The 25431-nt window shown below is 35.5% G+C and overlaps 1 protein-coding gene across 1 annotated transcript in view; it reads left to right on the top strand.

Moving 5' to 3' along the window:
- DMD (dystrophin) overlaps positions 1–25431 on the top strand; it is a 2517447-nt gene that overhangs the window by 767563 nt on the left and 1724453 nt on the right. Inside the window, exons 10-12 of the mRNA XM_012638704.1 lie at positions 1839–2027; positions 2700–2881; positions 24864–25014. Of these exons, the coding sequence (XP_012494158.1) occupies positions 1839–2027; positions 2700–2881; positions 24864–25014 (522 nt within the window). The remainder of the gene's footprint in view (positions 1–1838; positions 2028–2699; positions 2882–24863; positions 25015–25431) is intronic.

Here is a 25431-nt window from a genome sequence, read left to right as displayed (position 1 = left end):
TTGATATTTATTATTAATAGTATTTAGAAATAGAAGGGATGCATCATGGAACTTGTTATAACGCCTAAGACCTTCAGAAATTTCCTTGCCCTGGAGTGGGGGGCTCCCGTGTGAATAGCCCTCTCAGAGCATTTATGCTTAGTTTGAAATACTAGAGTTGGGAAATTTAGACTTACCAGGATGGCCATTTTTTACCAGTTCTCTATAAACTGGAAAAGAGTGCACCATTTGGTGAAAAGATCACACCAACAACTACTGTTATGCTGTGTCATCTTAAAGGATTTAACAGTTGGGGAAATTTACAATATTAATGTTTCAAAATTGGAGTATTTATCAGAAGAGCACCAATAAGTTGGTCCTTGCAGGTCAGTGGGTTAAAGCCCAGAATTGAGGAGGACTGGGAATGCAAGGCAGACATATCAAGGGAGCACCATCAAAGGTTGGGCTTTCTCTAGGCAAGATTGTGAAATCCCTCAAAGTAGCTTCTGGTTATTCTGCACTGCTTTTTGTTTCATTTTCAAAACCCTGTTTGTTATGGCCTGGTGCTTGCTTGAAATATTTGGGATGCACAGCAGATTCTTCTCCAAATATTTCTCCAATAATTTTGGGCTCTGTTCAAGTCTATAAACAGCCTGTGTCCCTTACCTCAGTGCAAACCCGCTTGAGTGCAGTCCTCAGGATTTTTGAAGCCCAGCAACCTACTATGAGTGCACTTGACCTAAAGAAAAACTTACGCAGACTTTCTTCTTTACTCATTTTTTTGCCCTTGATGATTGCTCTAAGGTTAAACCAGCAGACACATAGGTTATTCCAAGAGGTATCTGCTGTCACTTGGTAGTATGGATCCCATAGTGTCTGAATCTCTGCAAACATACAGCCTGGTTCAGAGGTCAATATTGCATCATGTAAATTACCCTGTCTCTTTTATTTGACTTCAGGTGAGGAAAAGTTACGGCCATGTACAGCACTCTAGCCACTCCAGAGAAATTCTTTCTCATCAGATTTTTCCAGTCAATCTCTTTGTTACCTCTTATATGCCTTTGAGCTAGATAATAATTTAAGAGTGGTGAGACCAATTTTGTGATCACCTTTTAGCAATTCCTTCATAGGTGGCTGGGATCTTCTCTTTACAGTTATGGGCACTTAGCTTTAGGGTCATAGTAGAAATTCCAAGACAACCGTTTGGAATCTCAGTATCCTGCTAATTAAATTGGGTAGAAAATACTTTACAATTTACTTCCGGTAAGATAATGTCTTGGTGTTTAAACCATGGCCTTCTGTAAGTAAAGACTAATTCATATATTTCATTGTACTGTTAGGAATTTTAAATGTTACTTTCACCCCTCCCATTATTGTCTTACTGATACCTTTACTGGTCTGTCTATAAACTTTCAGAAATATTTTCTTACCTAGGATCTTGCAGGAAGAGATGTTTTCTTTAATGCCATTGTGAAAGTATATAAATATGCTTCCAATAATGTATATGTAAAGAATTATAAATATGAATTGAAAAAAGTTAACCTATGGATGGATTTCATAGCATTTAAAATGCAACATGAAAAGATGATGTATTAATTCACTCTTTATAGTATTCCAGAAGAGCTTTAATAAAATATTAATTTGGTGTGGATTTGGACTGCTATTTGAGAATTTATGTGTGTATTTGTGGGGATGTTAAAATGCAGCCTCACTATTGCATGTGTCTGCTGTTCATGTCTCTGATAATGCAAGTGGACGTTTCTAGCATTTTAAATATTTCATTCGATTTATCATTTAATGTACTGGAACAGTCTGCAAAGACACTAATTGTAAAACACCCAATTTATTTTATTGTTCAGCATTTGGAAGCTCCTGAAGACAAGTCATTTGGCAGTTCATTGATGGAGACTGAAGTAAACCTGGACCGTTACCAAACAGCTTTAGAAGAAGTACTCTCATGGCTTCTTTCTGCTGAGGACACATTGCAAGCACAAGGAGAGATTTCTAATGATGTAGAAGAAGTGAAGGAACAATTCCATACTCATGAGGTAAACCAAAACATTGATTTATGTAACTAAGCACATGACTTGTCACAACGGACAAGTATTTGTTTTCTCGAATCTCTATTAGATCTTTGTATTTTGGAAATTTATTGTTTATTTTGAGATGGAAACAATGGTCCATGTGCTTGGAATTTCAAAAGCCAGATTTTGGAGTTCTCCTTTGGTGAACAGCCCTAGAAGGTGTTTGCCAATGACTATACACGAATATGAAAGTCCAGTTTCCTTCTCTTGTGTCAAGGTAATACTGAGGCATAACTTACATTCCTGAGTACCTGTATGATATTGGGCTGAACTACTCTCAGTGAGGGACTTTTCCTGAGATAACACACTTGTTTGGCTTCCCTCCTTTCTCTCTTTCCTGCTATTTTAACTCTCTTGTAGATCCTCCTGGGAGCTCTTCCTTAATAAATTAATTGCACTGAAATCCTTATCTCAGGGTCTGCTTCTGCATAAGGTGACCTAAGATAATTTTACTAAATTCATATTAAAAATGGTATTGAGTTTTCTTAAACAAAAATTAAAATACTTTTACTAGGAATACAAATCTAAATAGGCTACAAGTTTAAAATTACAAAATAAATAAATAAATAAATAAAATCCAAAACCAAAATGATTTATCTAAAGTTCTAATTACAGTTGTTAATTTTTCATTGTCAGGGATACATGATGGATTTGACAGCCCACCAGGGACGGGTTGGCCATGTTCTACAATTGGGAAGTCAACTGATTGGAACAGGGAAATTATCAGAAGATGAAGAAGCTGAAGTACAAGAACAAATGAATCTCCTGAATTCAAGATGGGAATGCCTCAGGGTAGCTAGCATGGAAAAACAAAGCAAGTAAGTCTATTTATTTGTAATTAAGAAAAATGGCCAGTTTTAGAATTGTAGTATTATTTTGGTGCAGATTAATTGTTAAGGCAGGATTCTCAGTTTGTTCCTAAGGCATGTAGCTTTTTCTTCAGGGGACACTATGGTTGGATTTTCATGTCACTAACATTTTAGTTTTCACTTTTGTAACTGAAGTAGAGATGCTGTATAGGTAGACTGTTATCTACAGATACAGAATTGCCAAAATTTTTTCATAGTTAATGTTTTCCAGTTTTTCTTCAAAATTTACAATGTGAGTATAGAAGGCATGGAAGCATGCACAGGAAACCGTGTACATAAAATCACCTATTAGCTACAGTAGACAGGAAACTTCTCTTCTAAACAAAAAGCCCTCAAAAATATTAAAGAGTTACTCATCTGTTTATGGAAATCCTCTTGGAAAAAAAAAAGTTACCCAACAGTTTTTGGAAATTCTTATTTAAATATAGTATGGCTGTGAATTATTTTAGGAATATATATATATATTGACAATCAAAAAAGAGTTTTTGAGGCCTTTCTGAAAATGGTGTATTTTTTATAAAGGTAACAAGCAGATCTCACATTCTGGATATGTTGCTTTGATTTATATTGTTAGGTGTGTGTATTCATGTAGAGACTATCAAGACAAGATAGATTTATTTTTAAATGAAAAGAAATGAAGTGCCAACTATGCATTTGAATACATTAAGCTAAAGAAATTGTCCAAGTGCCTTAAGTTTAGTTAGTTATTATTTATGAAGATTAAAAGCTTTAAAATTGTACCAAAAAAAACTCATTAGATATGCTAGGAGGATTGCTATTCCAGTATTAAATTATAGTTTGACAATAGGGAGGGGAAAAACACATTTTTAAGTTCATGTCTTTTGAAAGAATAAATAAGGCACATATAAGATATATGTGTATTCCAAGCCAGCAGATACCAGTCTGTACATATTGACATTTTTACCCTTCTGTGATCATTGAGATGATTGTAAGTAACCCTAGAGGAGAGAGTTATAATAATTATAACTATTGAGTCTGGCCCCCACCAATGCTCACAGGTCAACTAATTTACTCTACCCATTTATCATCATAAATCAAAAGATATAAGCTGCCTACTTGTGGCGATATGCCAATATTCTTCAGATTACAACTTCTATTTGCAGTGACCTATGAAACTTAACTAAAGCAACCTCAAACAAAAATTAGAAAGTTTTGAAAATCCAGCCTCCTCTTTTACTGACCTCTCTATAATAGCACCACTGTCTTCTCCTTCGTGCACTCTATTTTCCATTCCCTTCTGGAGGCTAAATGCCCCTATTGTTTCTGCATTTCCTTATTTCAATAGGACTAACAATATGGCATTAACTATTCATACTAATCAATTACTTAATTGCAGTTTGATATTGAGTTGCAAGAAAGTATGAATTCAATCTGGAATTAAAATTCAAGTCTTTCATGCCTCACTTGAAGCACCATAAAAAAGTTCAAGTCTTTTATCTGTTATTACAATATTTCAATGTTCATTCAAAAAATCCTCTTATTAAAGGGATATCTACCATTAAATGACAGATGGCAAACAATGTATACACACACACACACACATACTTAAGTGTGTATAAGCTTGATTTCCTTACCCTCATCCCACTGAAGGATGGGGATGCTAAAATGACAACATTACTACTTAGCTAAAATTGACATAAAAATTAGTTTGTCCTTACAGAAGATTTGGGGACTTTGGTTTGTGTTAAAGCTTTTAGAATTATTATCAAGAAGGAAAGGACAACATTTTAGCTGCCATAGCTTTTTGCTAAAACATCTTAAGGAGTTTTTAAAATGAAACATTATATGGAACCACTTATGGCAATAGTCTTTTCTGGATAATTTCTTGAAAAACAAATACACAAAGTATTATTTAAGCAAAGTAAATACAAAAATATTGTGAGAGTTTATAAATAACAGTGATTCTTCCACACCACTTTCACTAACTTTGTGTGTGTTCGTGCATAAAACCTGTTAAATTCTAAATGAGATAAGCTGTTATGCAAACTTTGCTGGACCTGATATTTGACAGATTTTATGGGAGGAAACCAAAAGCTGATTATGACAAAAGGGTGTTGTCAGTACCTAAAAAATAATAATTCTAGGTTTTATTTAATGCCTTAAATAAATTGCAACCTGTTCAGTTTCCATTTTCATGATTATATCGATGATTGGCTTCAATTTGGAGCATTTCTTATTTTTGTCAAACATATGATAACTTTGGAGCAGTAAATTGCTAGTGAACAAAAATGGATTAGTTGATGCTTTTTATCTTCCTCCCAAAGACAGGATTTGGATACATCCAGTCAGAAGCCATCATCTCTGTCTAAGCCTAGGTTTTGTGATGAGAAATGATAACTAACAGTTGTGTAGGCATATTATGTATACCCCAAGCCATGATAGAATTCTTAGGTCGATATCTTATAACAAAAGTGAAAAATTTCTTGTACATACAGATAAGCTTATACTAAAATCTATGAACACTTACACTTAGCAATTGTAAGTATCATCTACCATTATATTTACTAGAAACCATCAAACTATATTTGATATATATTCATTGTGACTGAGATTGTATATATCTTTATTTACAAATATGAACAAATATTAATGGAGTGTCTCAAGTTATCAGATATAGTTCAAAGCACCGGGAACACAGTAATGATCATAAGAAGTATGGTCTCAGATCTCATAAAGTTTATATTCTACAGATGCTGACAGCCAGTAAAAAAAGAACACAAGAAAAATATCAGATTAGATAGGAATATATTTTCTGAACAGATTAAAAGGTAATGTGATAGAGAATTTTTGAGGGACACTTTAGACTTTGTGATCCGGGAAGGACGTTCAAGGATGGTCCCATTCAGTTTGAGATTTGAATGACAAGAAGGAACCACCATTTGCAGATCAGGAGGAAGGGTATTCAGGCAGTGGGAACAGCTAATACAAAGGCCCTAAAATGAGGACAGTTTGGCTTAGAGGAACTAAATGGCCAGCGGGACTGGAGAGTTGCAGATTGGAAGGTTAGATGGCTGAAGTAAGAAATGGGGTTGAAATATAGGCAGGGGTCTGATCACATATGGCAGTGTCAGTCAAGATAAAAATAAAGGCTTTTAGTTTTAGACCATGTGCAAGAAAAAACCATCAGAAGGTTTTGAGTAGGGGATAGATAAGGCAAGAGAATCTTTCAATAAGGCCACTGGAAGAAAAGAGGACTATATAACTATTTGGCCAGCACAATTGTCCAGGAAACAGAAGCTAGTGTCTCAGACCAGCTGGTGGTTGTGATCAGAGTGTTCTCCAGTACCTTAGCCAAGTAGTTAATTTTAAAACCAATTCTTCTTTATTATATTTTAGCTCCTTTTTTGCCTTTTTAATAGTCAAAATACTTTTTACTTTGGAAATAAACATCCTTGCCTTGTGCATACAGATACTACCTTTATACAAGTTGCATCTAGGAAATACTATTTATCCCATTAACAACTATTAAACAAAACAAGAATTTAAAAAAATATAGAGATAACAACATGCCCTCATTTCCACCTTACAAACTCTACTCTAATTTGCCTAAGGGATAAGGTCTCACTGTCTCAAACACTTATTTATGTGAGCTGGGGTAATATACTTTCCCACTATGATCCTCACTTTACTGCTTCATAAAACAGCAACAATCCCATGTGCCTGGTACACCTCTGAAAGATGTTGGCTGAGGTAGTGTATTAAAAAAGTAGTTTGTGAATGCAAAATTATTACAAAATGTACAGAAAATCATCGTTATAAATAAGATGACTTGCCTTGGGTTAATTATTTTAAACTTAGCATATCACTTAGCCTCATATAACTTTTTTACCTTTTTTTCCTCCAGCTTTTTCTAACGTTTCACTTATTTTTTTTTCAGAGGATAGGTCTGTGGGTCTTTTTGATGGGCTAAAGGAGCATGAGCAGGGTGATTGAAATTACATCTGAAGTTACTTATTCACAATTCAAACATTTAAAAATATGCTTACAGAGAAATGTCAGTAAAAAAAGATAAGCATACAGTTTCTTCTCCCTTCTTTCAAACTCCTTTTTCATTCTACTCTCATTTAATTATTTCCTTTCTAATTTCTTTCCTTTCTAATTCTGGTACTTTCATGAACATGAATTTATAAAGTGAAAGCTAATATAATAAAGAAGTTTGTTAGGACATCTTTAGGCATGAACTAGTTTGGCACCACTGAGCCAATATCTGTCAATTACAAATCTTTAACCATGTTTATGAGATTGAAATGAGAGCACTAAATGCCACTGGTTTCATAATTAAAATAAAATAATTAAAACAAGACAATGTCTGTTGATATTCCTAAGTTAGAAACGCTTAAGAAGATTAAGTTAAAGATTTTTGTTTTGTTTTGTTTTGTTTTATTTTGTTTTATGCTGTGGAATACCCTTGGGGTGGTAGGAGGTGAGGGAGAGAAAAGAAAAAGACAAAACTTCCAACTGTGGAAGTACAAGAAGACAACTGGCATAGGGACAACAGAACATTTCCTTCTCTATGAATAAACTAATTAATTTGATTGAAAAATGCAACCTGCAGAGAGCAAAAGAGATTTACTGACACTTCTACAAGGACTCATAAAGATAAGCACAGCAAGTTCCATCAACTTCTCTGATAATTGTGGTTAGGACATGCAGACAGAAACTAAAACCCTTGTGATGGTAAAGGCGAAAAATGAAAGCAAGTCAGTAAGAAGGCCAAGTGAAGTCGTTTTCTGGTTTATATCAGCAGGAAAAGAGATATGAATAGTATCTGGGTAGAAACACAAGCCATAACATGGAGAAATAATTGTGAATCACTATCAACACTTTGACTGGAGAGAAAAATATGTCTAACAATCTGGCTCCTCTTATTTTTTTTTTCCAAATGTCTGTTCCAATCTTGAAATGAGATAGCATAGGTGAGAGTGGATAGAGCAAAGGAGCTGCTGAACAAATGGGTGTGTTGTTTTCTACCAAGTGAAGTGACTAACATATCACATATGTGAATATATGAATGAATGGATGAACAACTGAATTAAACTCTTCAGGTAGTTCTAATCTTTGAATTGAACTTGTTGCAGCGAACATTTTGAAGATGTATAATCTCAAACTCCTACTTCTGATTTTATCTCAGTTTGGTAAATCTGTTGATTTTTTTTTTTTTTACTTCTTTCAATAATTTTAAAGTAATAATTCCTTGCAGATCAAGGTGGTCGAAGCACCAGCAGCATCAGCATCATCTGAGATCTTGTTAAATATGCTGAATCTCAGTCCTCACTCTTATCCACAGAATCAGAATTTGCAATTTTACACTATCCCACTTGATTCCTAAACACATTTAAGTTTCAGAAGCATTCATCTAACCGTAATAATTATAAAATAGTATAGATCTATACTCCTTTGCAAACCTCCCATGAGTAATCCTCTGTTCCTATTTTTCTATCATTTAAAATGGGCCAAACATTTTAATTGCTTTCTTAGAAGTTCCAAAAATGGTGCTGGTGATGTTTCATTCAGTCCACAAATATTGGCACCACCCCAAGTGTGATGAATAAAATAACAAGATTCTGGTGCAAGAATATATAATAGAGATAATACATGAGTATTGGGCCTAATAAGAAGCAGTAATTAATAACATATGATAACCTTACTTTTGGTCAGGTTGCAAGTGGGTATGGCCATGATATTTTTTCTGCAAATAATAAAAGTACTGTGGACTACTGCAGCTAAATGTGAGCATCCCTTATTCTAATAATATAAAGTATGTGATTCTTATAGTTTAAATTACAAACGGGAAAGCCAAATCTCTGGAATTCATAGAAATGCGAGAGTAGCATTTTTGGAACAATGCTTTCTCACAATGACAAATGATGATAATTAGAAAAATTAAGTTTATTCCTTCATTCATCCATCCAACTAACAACTATTGTCTACTATGTTCCCAGCACTGTTTTTAGATACTGAGGATATGTCGGTGAACTAACTCTCTCTCTTACTGAGCTTACGTTCCTAGTGGGAGGAAACAGGCAATTTAAAAATATGTATGTCATGTCGCATGGTGTGAAATGATAAAGAGAAAAGAAAGCATGGGGTAGATTTAGAGAGTGAAACGTGTGTGTTATAGTATGTCAGGGAAGGCCCTTCTCATGAGGTGATACTTAAGAAGAGCCCTAAATGACAGCGGGAATAAACCATGGAGATAGCTGAGGCAAAGGGAATAAGCAAGTGGAAAAGTCCTGAGGCAGGAGTGAGCCAGGCATGCTAGAGAAAAAGTGTGCCCAAGCCGAAAAAATGTAAAATGATTACATTCTGATTTATGACTAAGGAAAAATGATTCAAATTAAATTAATAGACTGTCTCAACAAGAGCAGATTTAATAGAAGATGACATTTTTATAATCTTAATTCTGATATTGCCGATTGAGAAAGTGTTTGCATTTTTGTATCATCTTCTTATGCTTGATTGATAATTAAGTTATATAACTTACACATTCAAGAAATATTTATTGGGTGTCTAGTATGTGCCAGGCACTGTGCCAGACACCATGTAGTGGCAAAATTATTGAAGTTAAGAGAGAGCTTCTATTGCCATATAAATGAATACTATCTCGGAGTGTCAACATTACCCATTCTTACTTAGATAATTTAAACAGTCTTCCAATCATTGTATCTTAATAGTTGCCCTTGGTTTGTGATGACATCTGTGAGTTTCTTCATCCACTTTGGAAGCATTTAATCAGGAAGATTGATTGGAGGGTTGCCACAATGTATTTGTCACAAGAATCTTTTTTATCCAGCAGTGCAACTTCTTTATTATGTTTATTATGTTACTGTTACGATTTTGAATTTTGTTGCCAAAGTGCAAATGAATTTTTTTCTGCATTTTGAACTTTAATCTTGCTCTTGATAGTTGAAGACTACTAATAATTAAACTGTTGGTGAGCTATACGAATGGGAGAATAAAATATATCAAGACTTTTAAAACAATGGCACATTTTTGTTTCTCTCACAGAATTATTTATAAAAACAATACTGTTTCTCACATTCCACTGAGTGGGAAAATAAATGTTAATATATGTTTAATTTTGTGGGAGAGCTGAAAATTTCCTTTTATTTCTAGTTGTTGAAAGGGAAATTTTGTAGGTAGGTTCTTTCCAGGATATTTGTTGTGAAGTTGTAGTTTAAAAACTTTGGCGTCTAAGACCAGGTCGCAGAGATAATAGTAACTATCACAATTAGTAGGGATTTTTTTTAAGATATGCATGGCCTGTTCCCCTTGGCTTTTCACTTGACCCAAGATGTCAGCATACCCATTGTTGGGAGAGATGGCTGTAGAGAGGAGGATGGACACATTAGTTTTAGGGGAAAAAAATAAATTCTTTATATGATTCTATTATACTCTTGCCTCACATCATTCTCCAATGGAAACTACCATATTAGTGCCTAAGATTTACAGACACAAGACCACTATCTAGTGTCAGGCTTTGCAGCTGAGTCCAGTAAGGGATGATCAGGACTTGGAGGAAAGAGGATCCACTTATTGAGGCAGTGAGGTGCAGGAGTGCGGTAGGGATTAACCACCTTCATGGATGCTGAGGTACACATTCAGAAATTTACTATGGGAACTGAAGGATAATACTAGTGGACATAGTGGTGGTAAAGATGATGAGACAGAGAAAACAGCGATCGTAAAGTCTTACACATTTGGGGGGCATTGTTTCTATTGGGATTCTATTTTAAAAACTTGTATTTCACAGGGCATTCGTTGAGCTTTGATACATGTTATAAACACTGGGGTTTGAAAAATACTAATGTGTTTCCTTAGGCCTATTCATTAGTTCCATGCAACAAAAATACTTGTACATATGTTTGTATATGTACTATTGAAGCTTTTCTTTTAAAAAATCAATATTGCTTTTCTATTTTAAAGCATGTCTGTCTTTTTTGTTTTCTGATTCCTTCATTTAATGACATACCATATATTTTTAAAATATTTAGTCATTCATTTTACATTGTTTCCATATGTTTGAGGGAAATGAGTCTCAAAGGTATTGTGAATTCTATCCTTAAAGTAAACCTCATGCTAAGAATAGTTGTCTCAAAAGTAACATCTGTAATTTTCATTTCAGTGAGAAGAAAAAGTAAAATTATGTATTAATGAAAATCTCTTTATAATATCCCACCAAATGACCTTCTTCTTTTCTCTATTTTCCCATACTTATAATCAGTGCCACAAATAAAATGAGTAACAGACACAAAATTCATCTCTAAAAAATAAATCTTGGTATGGGCCGTATAACATGATGGCGAAGCAGACCCCAGGCCCAAACCACCTTAGTTCCCCCTTTTCCACCTTCCTTTGCTTGCGTTTTGACCCGGGTAAAGCTTTGTTTCTCCATTTGTCAATTGGGGCTAATATTAGTTCTTACATCAATAGGATTAATTATAGTAATACCCCTATTGTCTGACACATGATAAATATGTTATTCAAAAGTAAAATCATATCTAAAAGTCCCAAATTGTAAAAGGTCAAAATTTCTCTTGAGATCATTTATGAATTATACAGTATAATTAGTTTATAAATAAATAAGCAAAGACATTTTCATGCATCATGAACTTTCACCTCCATATTATCTCTGTGCATCTGATTCATGTTAACCCTGATACGCCATGATGCCTGGACCCACCTTTCCAAACATTTGCTACTTGTGAGCACCCAAGGGCTGGAGTAAAAGTCGTGGCTGAGTCCTGAAAAACCAGCACAATCATTCTCAACTCTGATGTTCATTAGAATCACCTGGTTGCAGAGTTTTAAAAAGTACCAATGTCTGGACACCAGCCCCAGAAAATGATAATTGAGTTGTTCAGGTATGGAGCTGGGACTTCAGTTAGAAAAGTTCCCTCAGTGATTCTAATCAGCACTTTTTATATTAAGGCATTGTTGACGTAAATTCCACTAGTTCGCCTTTCTGTCATAGTTCGAATAAAAACCAGACTTATGCATCACCTCAATTAATAACTTTCTTAATAGAGAAGGAAATAAAAACCCACAAATGGGTTTAAAAACTACATATTTAAGCATATGTCAGCACTCTGGAAGCATCTAATTGCATATAAACAATTGCTGAGTGAAAATTCTGAATATATAACCTATTACAACCATTTTGCTAAAATTTTCAAGTCATCATTTTGAATAAATAAATTCTAATTTTAATAACTGTGATTTTAGTTACTAAATAGCATGTATTTTAAAATCAAAATTACATTAAAAATTCAATTTCTCTGATTCATACCAGTTGCCCTCCCTTAAATTATGTAGGTTTTATTGCCAACTTAAATCATATTATTGCATTTTGCATGTAACACATGTCAATTGAACATCACTGGTGGTTATTTTCTAATCTAGACATTCATAATAATATTTTACCCCCTTTTGTTAGTTGTATTTTTTTTGATAGAGAATTGCATATAAGCAAATAATTGTTAATTCTAGGAAATTGGGCTTGAGAGCCTATCTTTCTAAAGAGCTGACACCTCCTAGTAATTTTTAAGTTTTCATTGTAATCCTCTAGGTTTTATAAATGCTATACATTTATTAGTGTAGTGCCTAGCATCTGATTATATTTTAATACATTTTATAATGTATCTCCATAAAGCCCCCAAAATGCTATTAAGACTATCAAATATATGCTGAAATTAATGAAAACATGTACCATTATGCATTTATAAATTTGTGTCTAGAAAATTGAAATTTCAAAAAATACTATTCATGTTTATTGCTAGATTCTTGAACTCAGGACATCCTTCTTTACAGACATTGCAGAACATAATGAATTGTTATGGATAAGGACTTTCAAATATGGATTCATGGCTGTTACCAATCTGTCGGTTTAGATCTGTTCTGTCCAATATTGCAGCCACTAGCTAAATGTAGCCAAATTAAAATTATTATAATTAAATATAGTTAAAAATTCAGCTTCTCAGCCACACTAGCCATATTTCAAGGGCTCAATAGCCCCACATATCTAGTGGCTATCATATTGGATATTGTAGACACAGAATATTTATATCATTGAAGTAAGTTCTGTTGGACAGCACTTGTTAGAGAATAATTGCCTTCTCACCTTCTAACAGAATTTCTGTAAAGCAAACCCAACATTCCTGTTGATTTCTTTCATGTACATACAGATATATTTTCATAGTGGTATGTGGGGTGAAATCTCTAGTAAAATTATTTGAAAAATAGTATTCGTTAGAATGCCTTTTACTGCAATTAACAAATAACCCAACTCAAAGTGGCTTATACCATTGCTCCTTAAAGTGTGATCCATGGACCAGAAGTACTGGCATCCCTTTGGCACTTGTTAGAAATGCAGAATCTCAGGCCTCACTCAAGACCTACTGTCTTAGAATCCGTAGTTTGACACACTCCCCAGGCGATTTGTATGCACATTAAGATTTGAGAAGCACTGCGTAAAACCATAAGGGTGTCTATTATCTTATAAAACAATAAATCCACAGGTGAGGTGACTCCAGAGACCATTAAGTCTGGAACTCCATGTAGCCAAAGTTGTAGTTCTGAAAATTTATCTGTTTTGCTGGCCTCTCTCTGTCCTCAGATGATCTTAATGACTGAAAGTTAACTGTAGCAGTTCCTAGTATCTTGTCCTGACACATTTTTGCCTCTGCATATTGTGAGGACCATCTCCTCCTGCCCTGCACTATTTTATTCCACTACCTCATCACTCTATTGCAAGTCATATATTTATACTACATTTACATTCGTCTTTCGCTTTTACTTCCCTTTCTAAATGACTACTTGAAGAAAATAAAATGAAACAAGAAAAAATGTAAACTCTTGTCTGCGGATGGTGGATTTTTATTTTGTGAATTTGACATTTTTTCCAAATCTATTTGCATTTTTAGCATATTAGCTGAAAATATGAAACTTTCTCATTTTAATCATGTTTGAATTAAATAGGAAATCATCATTTTCATCTAGCAAAAAACTCAAATATCAGCAATTTCATATGGCTTAACCTAATACATGCTTTATCCATGAAAAAAATAAAATAGTGCAAGGTTAAGAGCACAGACTTGGTTCACAGATAGTTTGTGATTCATATACTGGCCTCATATGCCACTCTCTCACCTTGGGCAAGTTCCTTAAACTGCCTTTCAGAGTTCCAGTGTCCTAAGAAATAAAATAACATAATATTATTTACCTCAGTTGGTGATAAACCAAACATGATTATTCAGTGTTTTTCAAACATATGTTAATCATGCTTTACCTTCACAAGTTTTCCTATGTCTGCACTATTTTTTATCATTATTTATTAACACTTTTCCTTAAAATGACTAATTTTTTACTTAGCCTTATCCTAAATTATATGATTTTAGTGGAAATCATTGGAAAAGCAAAAACATTTTGAACACTATGTTAAAGACAATGGTTCCTAAAGTTCATAGAAAAAGCATACAAAGTTAAGCTCTTCATGAGAGTTCCCCCATGTGAATATCATCTTTTTTTCCTAGAATTGTCATATCCCCAAGTCCATTTTTCTCTCAGAAGCTTCATATTTAGGAAAATCCTATGTGCTGTTTAGGAATTCCTCTCACTTTAAATAAGTTGTGCAGTAGACACAACCAGAAGCAAATTTCCTAATTACGTAATATTCACTGTGAAATATCATGGGATCAGTGAAGGAGACCAGCTTCCGTAGTCCTATCATCTCTCCAAGTCTAGAAGAAAATGAAAGGGGAGTGATTGGGTATCCTGAGTCTGATGTCCTTGGAGGTTTTCCTGCCAGCCTCACATTAATCTCTCTCTTCTTAAGCTTCTGAGTTTGAGCAGTGGGCAACTAATAGATCAAACGCACACCTTAAAAAGACTAGCAGTGATTTTCAAATATACAGTATTCTTACCTGGATTCTTGTTATTTCAAGTGTAATCCATGACCAAACAACATTGGCTTCACCTGGAAGCCTGCTAGACATGAAAATTCTCAGACCCGACCCTCTGAATTTAAATTAGAAACCCCAGGTCGTCTGCATTGCATATTTCAATGAGAAGCCATTACCAAGATCATGGGGCACCAAATCCAAATGCCCGGGATAGGAGTGTGAGCAGGATGCTTTGTGGCTAGTGTGTGTTCCTGTGGCTAGTGCATGTTCTGGTGCAGGCTTCAGAAATTGGAAGAAAAGGGGAGTGGCAGCAGGTAGGTGAGACATGCTCTTTATTGTCGGGGGATACAGCAGTGGCAAAAAGTATGGCTGAGAACATAGCGCTTATATATGGCTCCAAACAATAGTGGCAACAAGCCATGGGAAAGCGTGATTGCATGGGTTCACTCAGGGGATAATGCCTTGGTTACCTGAGTATGCTGACTCATGTCTCCCCGGAAGGCCGGCTAACGCGGGCGGGGGTGGGGGCTGGGCCGGAAAAAACACTGCGCAGTCATCTTAGTTTGGCTTAAGAAACCTATTGCCTATACAAATGCATTTTCCCTTACAAGGAGTCAGAAAGGTAACATTAAGGAAGTGAGATGAGTTGGGTATAAAAGAGGATAGGGAGTGGTGGGAACCATGGTAAACTAGAGAGCTTATGCTTTGTATATGAAGGATAATTGATATTCAATTTTACAGATTGTTGCCATGTGGGAAAGTAGGTTTAGGGTTGCCAAATCCTATTAGATATTATCAAGAGCAGCCAGGTCTGATGTTTGTAGGTAATATCTCATGATGTTTAACTATTGACAACTATTTCAATGTATTTTCAATTAATATGAAACCAAATCGGGCATATGGACTACTACTTGCTAATATCTAGGCGAGGCCTATAGTAAAGAAAAGAAATATTTACTCAGTTAAAACATATTCTCAGAACCCTTTTCACAGTGGAATGAATGCTTTATATTTTCATGCTTATTAGTGTCATTGCCCACCACCACCCTTGTATCCTTCTATTTTAAAATTTATTCTGAGGTTAATTTCAGGCTTCAGACTCATGAAATCCCTCCCTTTTAGAGCCTTCGGTCAGAACCCATTCTTAGGCAGTTGATGGTCACACTTCTCTCTGTAAGTGGTGGTAAAATGAGGATGAGAATGTAATAGTCTCATGTCAGAATAACTCCTAATAACTAATTGGGCATTTGCAGTTGCCCTTCTATTAATGTTAGTATGAATAATATCTTGGTCTCTGCACAGTTTGGATGAGTCTTGAATATAGATTAAAGTTATCTAGAGCAGTGATTATCAAACATGAATGTCCATCAGATTCACCTGGAAGTCTTCTTAAAACACAGATTCCTATACCACAACCCCAGAGTTTCTGACTTAGTAAGTCTGGATCTGGATCAGCAAATTTGCATTTCTTTTTTTTTTTTTTTTTTGATTTCAGGATATTATGGGAGTACAAACATTTTGGTTACATGTTATAACTTTGCCACACCCAAACCATGATTTGAGGCATGCCTTTTCCCCGCTACAACACTCACTGCGTCCATTAGTTGTAAGTTTACTCACCCCCAACCCCCCAACCCTCAAAGAATATTACTACTGTGTGAGCACCTTAGTGTTGATCACTCAGTGCCAGTTTGATGGTGAGTACATGTGGTGCCTTTTCTTCCATTCTTGTGAAACCTCACTTTGGAGGATGGGCTTAAGCTCTATCCGGAAAATATAAGAGGTGCTAGATCACCATCGTTTTTTGTAATTGAGTAGTATTCCATTGTATACATATACCATACTTTATTAATCTACTCATGGATTGACGGGCACTTGGGTTGTTCCACATCCTTGCTATAGTGAATTGTGCTGCCATAAACATTTGAGTGCAGATGTCTTTATTATAGAATGTCTTCTGTTCCCTTGGGTAGATGCCTAATAGTGCTATTGCTGGATCCAATGGTATTTCTATTTTTAGCTGTTTGCGGTATCTCCAAATTCTTTTCCACAGAAGTTGCAATTCTGACAAGTTCCTAGTGGATGGGCTGATGCTGTTGGTCCAGGGCCCATACTTTGAGAACCACTAGTCGAGAGAGGAAAAACAGGGCTCTATTTAGCTGGTAGACATTGATGTGACTGTACCAGTCATTAAAATATTGAACCACACAGGTTGCATGCTGAATGTCCCCATACACTCCCTGTCCACCTGCCATGTAGCCATTCTGGATCCACCCCCGAGAACCCCCAACCAGGCATTTCTATATCCTACCTATAAAAGGCAAAACACCTGACAAAACACTTCATGCATACCTCCATTCATATTGATCAGTCCCTGAGTCCAGGCTTATAAGATGAAACCACAATCAAATATAAAAGATTGCTAGAGGTTCAGATTTCATATTTTTAGGCAGAGCTCAAGAAATCTCCCAGGACCCAGGGATTAGTGTAGGGTATTATATTGTACAACTCCACTGCGCCTTATGCAATCAAGCTGCACCTGCCTCCAGTTCCTCTGTGATGCCTCAGGGCCATTTCACGGGTTGTTCTTTCTGACTAGAAAGGCTCTATCCGTTCCTCTTCACTACTTCTTACTACAAGCTTTAGAGTTCTTCAAATATCAGAACTGCAATAAAGACTTTTCTTACCTTACAGACTCAATTCACTTGCTCTCCTTTTATCCCAATTATAAGTAACTAATGGCCTAATGAGCTTTATGTAGTATCTGCAGCCTCACCTCCCCCTGTCCCATGTAAGCTCCATAACAATAAGAGGCTGCATGGATCTTCCTCACCTCTCCATCCATAGTATCTAGGTACTCAACCATTGCATATTTAATAAATGCATGAATCCATTTTTGAAGTCTGAACTCTCAACCTATGTGTTCTGTGACGACACTGTTCCTGGTGACTGCAGATCAACTTAGAACTTCTTCCAGTGTACCCTCTGAAATGTATATAAATCTAACTAAAATGATTTTCTTATTATATTGTAATTATTGATGTATCTATTTATCTAGTAGTCTCTAAGCTACTTGAAACTGAGAATAGGTATTTTATTTTGTCCATTCCTAACAAATAGTAGTTTCTTTCATAGATATGGAAGTCAGTAAATATTTCTTGAATGAAATATCTGTCTAAAAACAAAAAAATAAGTAAATAATATTTTTAAATGAAATCCTTTATTAGCTCTAAGAAATGTGTATTGCACTTGAAAAATTTCTTCAAGTATAGGTAATGATGTGGGATTTTTGCTTCAGTTCTTTAAATGTTAAATTTTTAGCTTAATATGATGACAAATTGGGCAGGAAAACAACAAAAACAAGGAATGATACTGCAGCCAATTCTCACGAAATCTTATCAGGTCAGTTCTCAAGGGAGAGACTGAACCAATATAGTGAAGGATTTATATACATCACAATGCTGGGATGATGTTCATTGTCTAAGAGGTTTAAACCAGCAACTTTCAGTTTTTGCTTCCATTTAGATAGATGTCTCATCTTTGTTGTTTCCCATAAAAAGGAAATGTCAGATTTTTGTGTTTGATAAATGAAAGCTCATTCTCAGGTGTGTGCAGTGGTTCACGCCTATAATCCTGGCACTCTGGGAGGCCAAGGCAGGAGGATTGCTTGAGGTCAGGAGTTCGAGACCAGCCTGAGCAAGAGCGAGACCCCGTAAAAATAGAAAAAATTAGCTGGCTGTGGTGGTGCATGCCTGTAGTCCCAGTTACTGCGCAGGCTGAGGCAGAAGGATTGCTTGAGCCCAGAAGTTTGAGATTGTTGTGAACTAGATTGACACCATGGCACTCTAGCCGGGGCAACAGAGTGAGATTCTGTCTCAAAAAAAGAATAAATAAATAAATAAAATTCATTCTTATAGACTTCTGATTTCAATGTGCCTCAGGGTAAATGTGTCTATAAAATGTTAAAGGCCAATAACTAATGCAATCTAAATTATTTTAAACACTCTCAAAAGTAAAGGGAACACGAAATACATATTGGAAGAAAGCTCTGTTAACAATCCCAGACTTTCTGGCCGGCTATGAAGCCATCATCTTTAACATCTACATATTATGATAGTTGTTTAGTTCCCCCATCGGTTTCCCTGGAATTGTATATGAAGAGTGCTAGTTGTTTGTAACATTACATATAGGTTCCACGTTGGGGTTTAAATAGATTGGGGTTAATATGTGAGGATAAAGTAGCTGATGAATTTGGTATCTTTGTGTTTAGTTTTAAATATACTTATTCTAATGCAAGTTAAGCATTATTATAGTTATTCTCTTTTTCAGATTCATTTTACTTTTCTACTTCTTGCTTTGTTCAAAGAAGATAACCTCTAGACTTTGCATCACCCAAGTTCCCCTTGGCCTTTGGTTGCTAGAAGACTTGATACAATGGAAGGCAAGAAGGTGAAAGGGGAGATTGTGGTATTCACCTCTTCTTCTTCTGCCACAACTTACTATATGCACTGGCAGGGATTGTGTTCCACTTGAGCTATAGCTCCTGTTGCACAGCTCCTCTTCAATATCTCTAACTCCTACTGAGCTCCAGGAACACTGCTCCCTTCCTCTCTCTCCTTCAGTTCCAAGGTTGCTAGGTCAGTTTTCTCTGCTGTTGGGTCCTAGCTCCTTCACTAGATCTCTAGTTATTTCCCCCTAACCCTGTATATGAGTTTTTAAGTGGTTCACTGAGTTAAACATGTTTGAGTGTGCAGATACTTGGGTTGTGCTTTTGCATCCATTCAGCCAGTCTGTCTTTTAAGTGGGACAGTCTGACCATTCACATTGAGTGTCAGTATTGATATGTGGGATGCCCTTCTGTTCATCATGTTGGATGATATCTTATTGTTTTGTTTCCCTCTTGTGCTATTGTTTTACAAGAGCAGTGAGCTTTAACTTTGGGGTGTTTTTACAGTGGTGGGTATCTAGTGTGCTATTCTACATAAAATATAATGCACCTTTAAGTATTTCCTGTAGAGCAGGTCTAGTAACAACAAATTCCCTTAGTGTTCACTTGTCTGGAAAAGTCTTTATTTCTCCATCATTTAGGAAACTTAGTTTTAAAGGATAAAAAATTATTGTCTATCAGTTATTCTGTTTAAGAAGACTAACAATGGGACCCCAAGGGCCCCAATCCCTCCTGGCTTGTGAAGTCTCAGCTCAGAAGTTCGTTTTTAGCCTGATGGGTTTTCCTTTATAGGTTAATTGTTTTTATCTTGCAGATTATAGAATTTTCTCCTTCGTTTTGACTTTGGTCTGGTTGATGATTATGTGTCTTGGAGATGTCCTATTTACTATGAATCTTCCTGGTGTTCGATGACCATCTTGTATCTGGATATCTATGTATCTGGAGATAGCAGGGAACTTCTCCTCAATAATTCCCTCAACTAGTTTCCCAATCTTTTTACTTTTCTTCTTCTCCTCCCCCAGGGATACCTATAATTTATATATTGGCTTCTTTCACATAGTCCCCTATTTCCCTGAGTGATTGTTCATTCTTCTTTGTTCTTTTTCCTGATCTTTGACTGATTGTGTTTGTTTGAAAGCTTTGCCTTCAAGCTCTGAGATACTTTCTTCTTCTTGGTTTAGTCTGTTGTTGAGACTTTCTGCTATATTTTGTAATTCCATAAATGACTTTTTCATTTCTTTTAAGTTCTGTTATATTCTTTCTTATGCTGTCTATCTCTTTAGTGAGTTTTTAACATTTTTCATTTATGTCCTGAAATATTTTTTGGTTTTTTTTTTTTAGTTTTTAACTTTCTCTTCAATTCCATTCATCTTGTTTGACATCCATGTTCTGAATTCCATTTCTAACATTTTGACAATTTCCTTTGGTTGGGGTCTGTTGTTATGGATCTATTGTGATCCTTTGAGGGTGTCAAACTAGCTTGTTTTTTCATGTTGCCAGAATTCTTTTGCTGGTTTCTTCTCATCTGAAACCTCTTCTATGAGCTCAGGGCTGATAGATTTGCAGCACATCTGTTGTCCTTTGCTGGGAATTCTCCTACTTAGTGAGAAGGAGGAGAAATCCCTAGATTGTGCTTCTGTGTCTTCCTCTGGAGGATCGACCTGGCGGGAGATGGGTGGATGCACTGCGAGCCTGAAACACAGCTGTTCTCCTGAATCATCGCATTTCCCTACACTTGTCACAGTCCAAGGTGGTACTGGGGGATATTCGTTTGGATTGGTGGGTTGGTCCCCAGGCCACTGTTAAAAGATCATGCAAGGGACTTGGCAGGTTTCTCTCCATGGAGGTGTGTGGCATGAACTTCATTGGTGCTTTGGCAGGTCACAGAACCTCGATGAGCACCTGGACACACACACGGCACTGCAGCCAGTGGCAGGGTATGACACAGGACCTTGGCAGGTGCCTGGACAATCTTGCTATTTTGATTTATTTGTTCAGCAGATACTTACTGAGTACAAGCTCTTTGTGTGCCCAGGCCTGAAGTGACCACACCGAGCCTTTTGTCCATTTTGAAATTGGGTCATTTATTTTTCTTACTTTGGAGTTTTTTGAGTTCCTTATGTATTTTGGATATTAAGCCTTTACCAGATATATAGGTTGCAAATATTTTTTGCATTCACTATGTTGTCTCTTCACTCTGAATTTTTCCCCCTGTGGAGAAGTTTTTAGTTTGTGTAATTCTGTTTGTCTATTTTTGCATTTGTTGCTTGTACTTTTGAGGTCATATCCAAAAAATGATTTCCCAGACCAGTGTCATGAAGCTTTTCCCATATGTTTTCTACTAGTAGTTTCATAGTTTCAAGTCTTACATATAGGTGTTTAATCCACTTGAAATTGATTTTTTTATATGGTGAGAAATAAGGGTCTAATTTTATTCTTCTGCATGTGGATATCCACTTTTCCCAACAGCATTTATTGAAAAGATTGTCCTTTCCTCATGGTGTGTTTTTGGCACCTTTTTCAAAAATCAATTTGTTGTAAATGCATGGATTTATTTTTGGGCTCTCTATTCTCTTCTGTTGGTGTATGTGTCTGTTTTTATGCCAGTACAATGATTTTTTTGTTACTATAGCAGAAGCTCTTCTAGTTGGAGACTTTAACCTTAGTGGGGAGATAAAAATCATCATTCCAAAAAGAACCATATTATTAGTGGATTCATATTAATTATCTTCTGTTTCTTATTGGTTATAACATTATTGTACATGGAGGTATTAAGAGATTCCTGGCAAATGTCTTGTTTGTCTGATACAAATCTATTTGCTTCCCATTGCATAGGATCAACTCAAGTTATCCTTTGTGATTAAGTTCAGTACAGTAATGCCTTCCTTTCTTGATTTAGCAGTATGAGGATCGCAACATGGAGCAGGAGCATCTCAACTTCTAGTTTAATGAAACCATGTCTGAGTTTCTTATTAAAAATTTCCTCTTTAAGTCAAATTTCCTACTGGTGAACAGGTAGTTTACAGATGAGCAAGGAAAAGAGGCAAAAATAAACTATGTGGTAATGAATTAGGTGGAGACATTAGTATGAACTCAAATTCAGCTTAATGTAGGTACAGATGATTACATATAAAAGTATTTATTGGTGACTATACACACCATGCATTCTTTCTTCTGTCAACCCAGAAGTCATAAATGCAACAACATCCCAGAAGCAATGAGCACATCCAACAGCAGGATGGTGGTTTCTAATATTATTCTCCAATAAAAGGACCCAGGACACTGTGGAGAAATGGCTGATTGTAAAACTAGGACAGGAAATATAGGAAATGGGCAGCGTGCATTTTGTACTGCTGGAAAGTTGGGACATGCTCAATCCCCCTCCCTCAAAACACACATTAATGGGGTATATTAAAGGAGCCAATTGAAAGAGCTTCTAATGTCCAAAGCTGGAACAATTTGAGCAAAAAGAAAAAGGAAAAATTAATATTGGATTTAGCCCAAAGTATAAAATAACCATACATGAGTCCATACTATGTAAGTAGGTAATTGAATAAATAAATAAATGGAATAGAGACAAATCTGTGCAGGAGAACTCCAAATAACTTAGGTAGCTTCTTTGCTCTCACGGAAATATAAGTCACCAGTCCTTAAGTGTTGGCTGTATATAGTGACTTTCTTATATTAAAAAAAAAAGTGTAAAAAGGGGAATGAGGATTAACTTTACAGTAAAAAAAAAAAAAAAAACAACAAAAAAACAAAAACAAACAAACAAAAAAACCTGACACATACTACTTTAGCCAGATGATCAAAGTTAGCATCAACACTGGTAAGTCATGTTGAGCATATATATCCTTGATGTAATGTGATTAAAATGACCCATTACATCTGTGGTTTTTCTCTCAAAAATCCATAACCCCAAGCTAATTATGAGAAAAAAACATCAGACGAATCCCTTTTTTTGGGTGGAGGGGGGCATATTACAAAATCCTCGCCTAGCCAGTATTCCTTAAAACTGTCAGGAAAATTCTAAGAAACTGCCACAGCCAAAAGCAGACTAAGGACATAGGGCAACTAAATGTAATATGGAATCTTGGAAGAGATGCTCGAATAGAAAAAAAGTTTAAATATAAGGGTAGTCAAATTGAGTATAGACTCCAATTAATAATAATGCACAAATATTGGTTCACTGATTGTAACAAATGTTCCATATTAATGTAAGATGTTTATAAAATGGGAGACTAGGTACGAGGTACATGCTAACTCTCTGTATTACACTTTCATTATTTTTTGGTAAATCTAAAACTGTTCCAAAAAAATAAAGTCTATTAAAAAAACATATGTGTATTTTGTGTGTTTAAATGTGCTGATTGATGGAAAATTCTGGTAACAATTTCATAAGTCATAATAATTCCTAATTCAAATTATGTCCTTTTAAGATCAATGTTCATTATATTATGGTTTTGGAAAATGCTTGAAACATGACTTTCATAAAGACTATTTACCTTAAAATGTGTATTAACACGATTTGCGTCTCAAATTTTGGATGGATTAGTCAATGGACCTCAATTTGTATTTTCATCTTCAATGTAAAGTTGTGTAATTAATAGGCAAGGTGTTATTCTATGTCCCTAATGCTGGTAATTTAATTAAGAAGGTTTGAGAACTTGGTTTTAGGGCTCATAGCTGGGCTGTGAACCTAGGCCTTTGGACTTTTAATCCATTACCCAGCCTGCTATTTTGTAGATCTTTGAAAAAAAATACCCTTTCACTTATCTATTTATGCATATCAAATGACTTCAAATTTAGTGGCTTAAAACAAAAATTTATAAATTCATTGTGATTCTGTAGATCAAAAATACAAGCAAAGTTCAGCTAGATTTTTCTTCTACTCCCAGCGATATAGCTGGAATCATTCCTTGGCCTTCACTGAGCTGGAAGCTCCCTTCTCAGATAGCATTTGATCCTCCAAGGTCACTCTTACTTGGTCTTTAATCCATCAGTAGTCTAGCCTGGCCTCCATTACAGTATGAAACCTGGGCTTCAAGAGAGAGAATTCATATGCTGCTGGTTCCTTAACAGCCTACATTGGAACTGATACAGTATCAAATTAAGCCACATTCTATTGGTCAAAACAAGTCACGAGGCCAGACCATATTCATGGTGTTGGGAAATAGACCTCATATCTTGATAAGAAGAGTGACAGTGATCTTTAACCATAACAGATACTAAAATAATAGCAATATGAAAAACAATTGCCAAGATATACTACTAACTCAATTATCAGAGATGATTTGCACTTTAGTTAGCATGTTCACATTCAGTTGGCTATGTGAAACTTTCTAAAGATTGAGATGTTAACTGTTATAAATCTGAGAAAGAATAGCTTCGGGGGCAATTGATAGTGTGTTTTACTTACATTTTTCTTAATGTCCATCAGATGCCAAAAAATGTGAACATGATGTAAATTTTAAATTCTGCTGTTTTACCTAGTTGTATATTTGGTAAAAATAAGTCAAGTTACTTTAATAGAGATAATAATAGACTTCTTTCAACTTTCCAGTTTACATAAAGTTTTAATGGATCTTCAGAATCAGAAGCTAAAAGAATTAAATGACTGGCTAACAAAAACAGAAGAGAGAACAAGGAAAATGGAGGAAGAGCCCCTTGGACCTGATCTTGAAGACCTAAAACGCCAAATACAACAACATAAGGTTAGTATATTGTATATTGTATACTGTATACTGTATGCTTTCTACTAGAAAACAAAATCTATTTGTATATGTAATACACAGATGTCATGGTTCACAGGAAAAGAATTAAAACTTCAAATTAGCAATAGTTTAAAATTATTTTACCTAAAATATTTTTGCAATCTTTGTTGCTATCATTTGAATAAGTCCCCTCCAAAATTCAAGTGTTGATAATGTGATAGTATTAAGAAGTGGGTTCGGGCCGGGCTCTGTGGCTCACGCCTGTAATCCTAGCTCTCTGGGAGGCCAAGGCGGGCGGATTGTTTGAGCTCAGGAGTTCAAAACCAGCCTGAGCAAGAGTGAGACCCCGTCTCTACTAAAAATAGAAAGAAATTAATCGGACAACTAAAAATATATAGAAAAAATTAGCCGGGCATG

This window comes from Propithecus coquereli, unplaced genomic scaffold (assembly GCF_000956105.1).
Source record: "Propithecus coquereli isolate 6110/MARCELLA unplaced genomic scaffold, Pcoq_1.0 Scaffold132, whole genome shotgun sequence".
NCBI classification, from domain to species: Eukaryota; Metazoa; Chordata; class Mammalia; order Primates; family Indriidae; genus Propithecus; species Propithecus coquereli.
The sequence above is the reverse complement of the archived record's forward strand: the minus strand, read 5'-3'. Positions and strand labels throughout refer to the sequence as shown.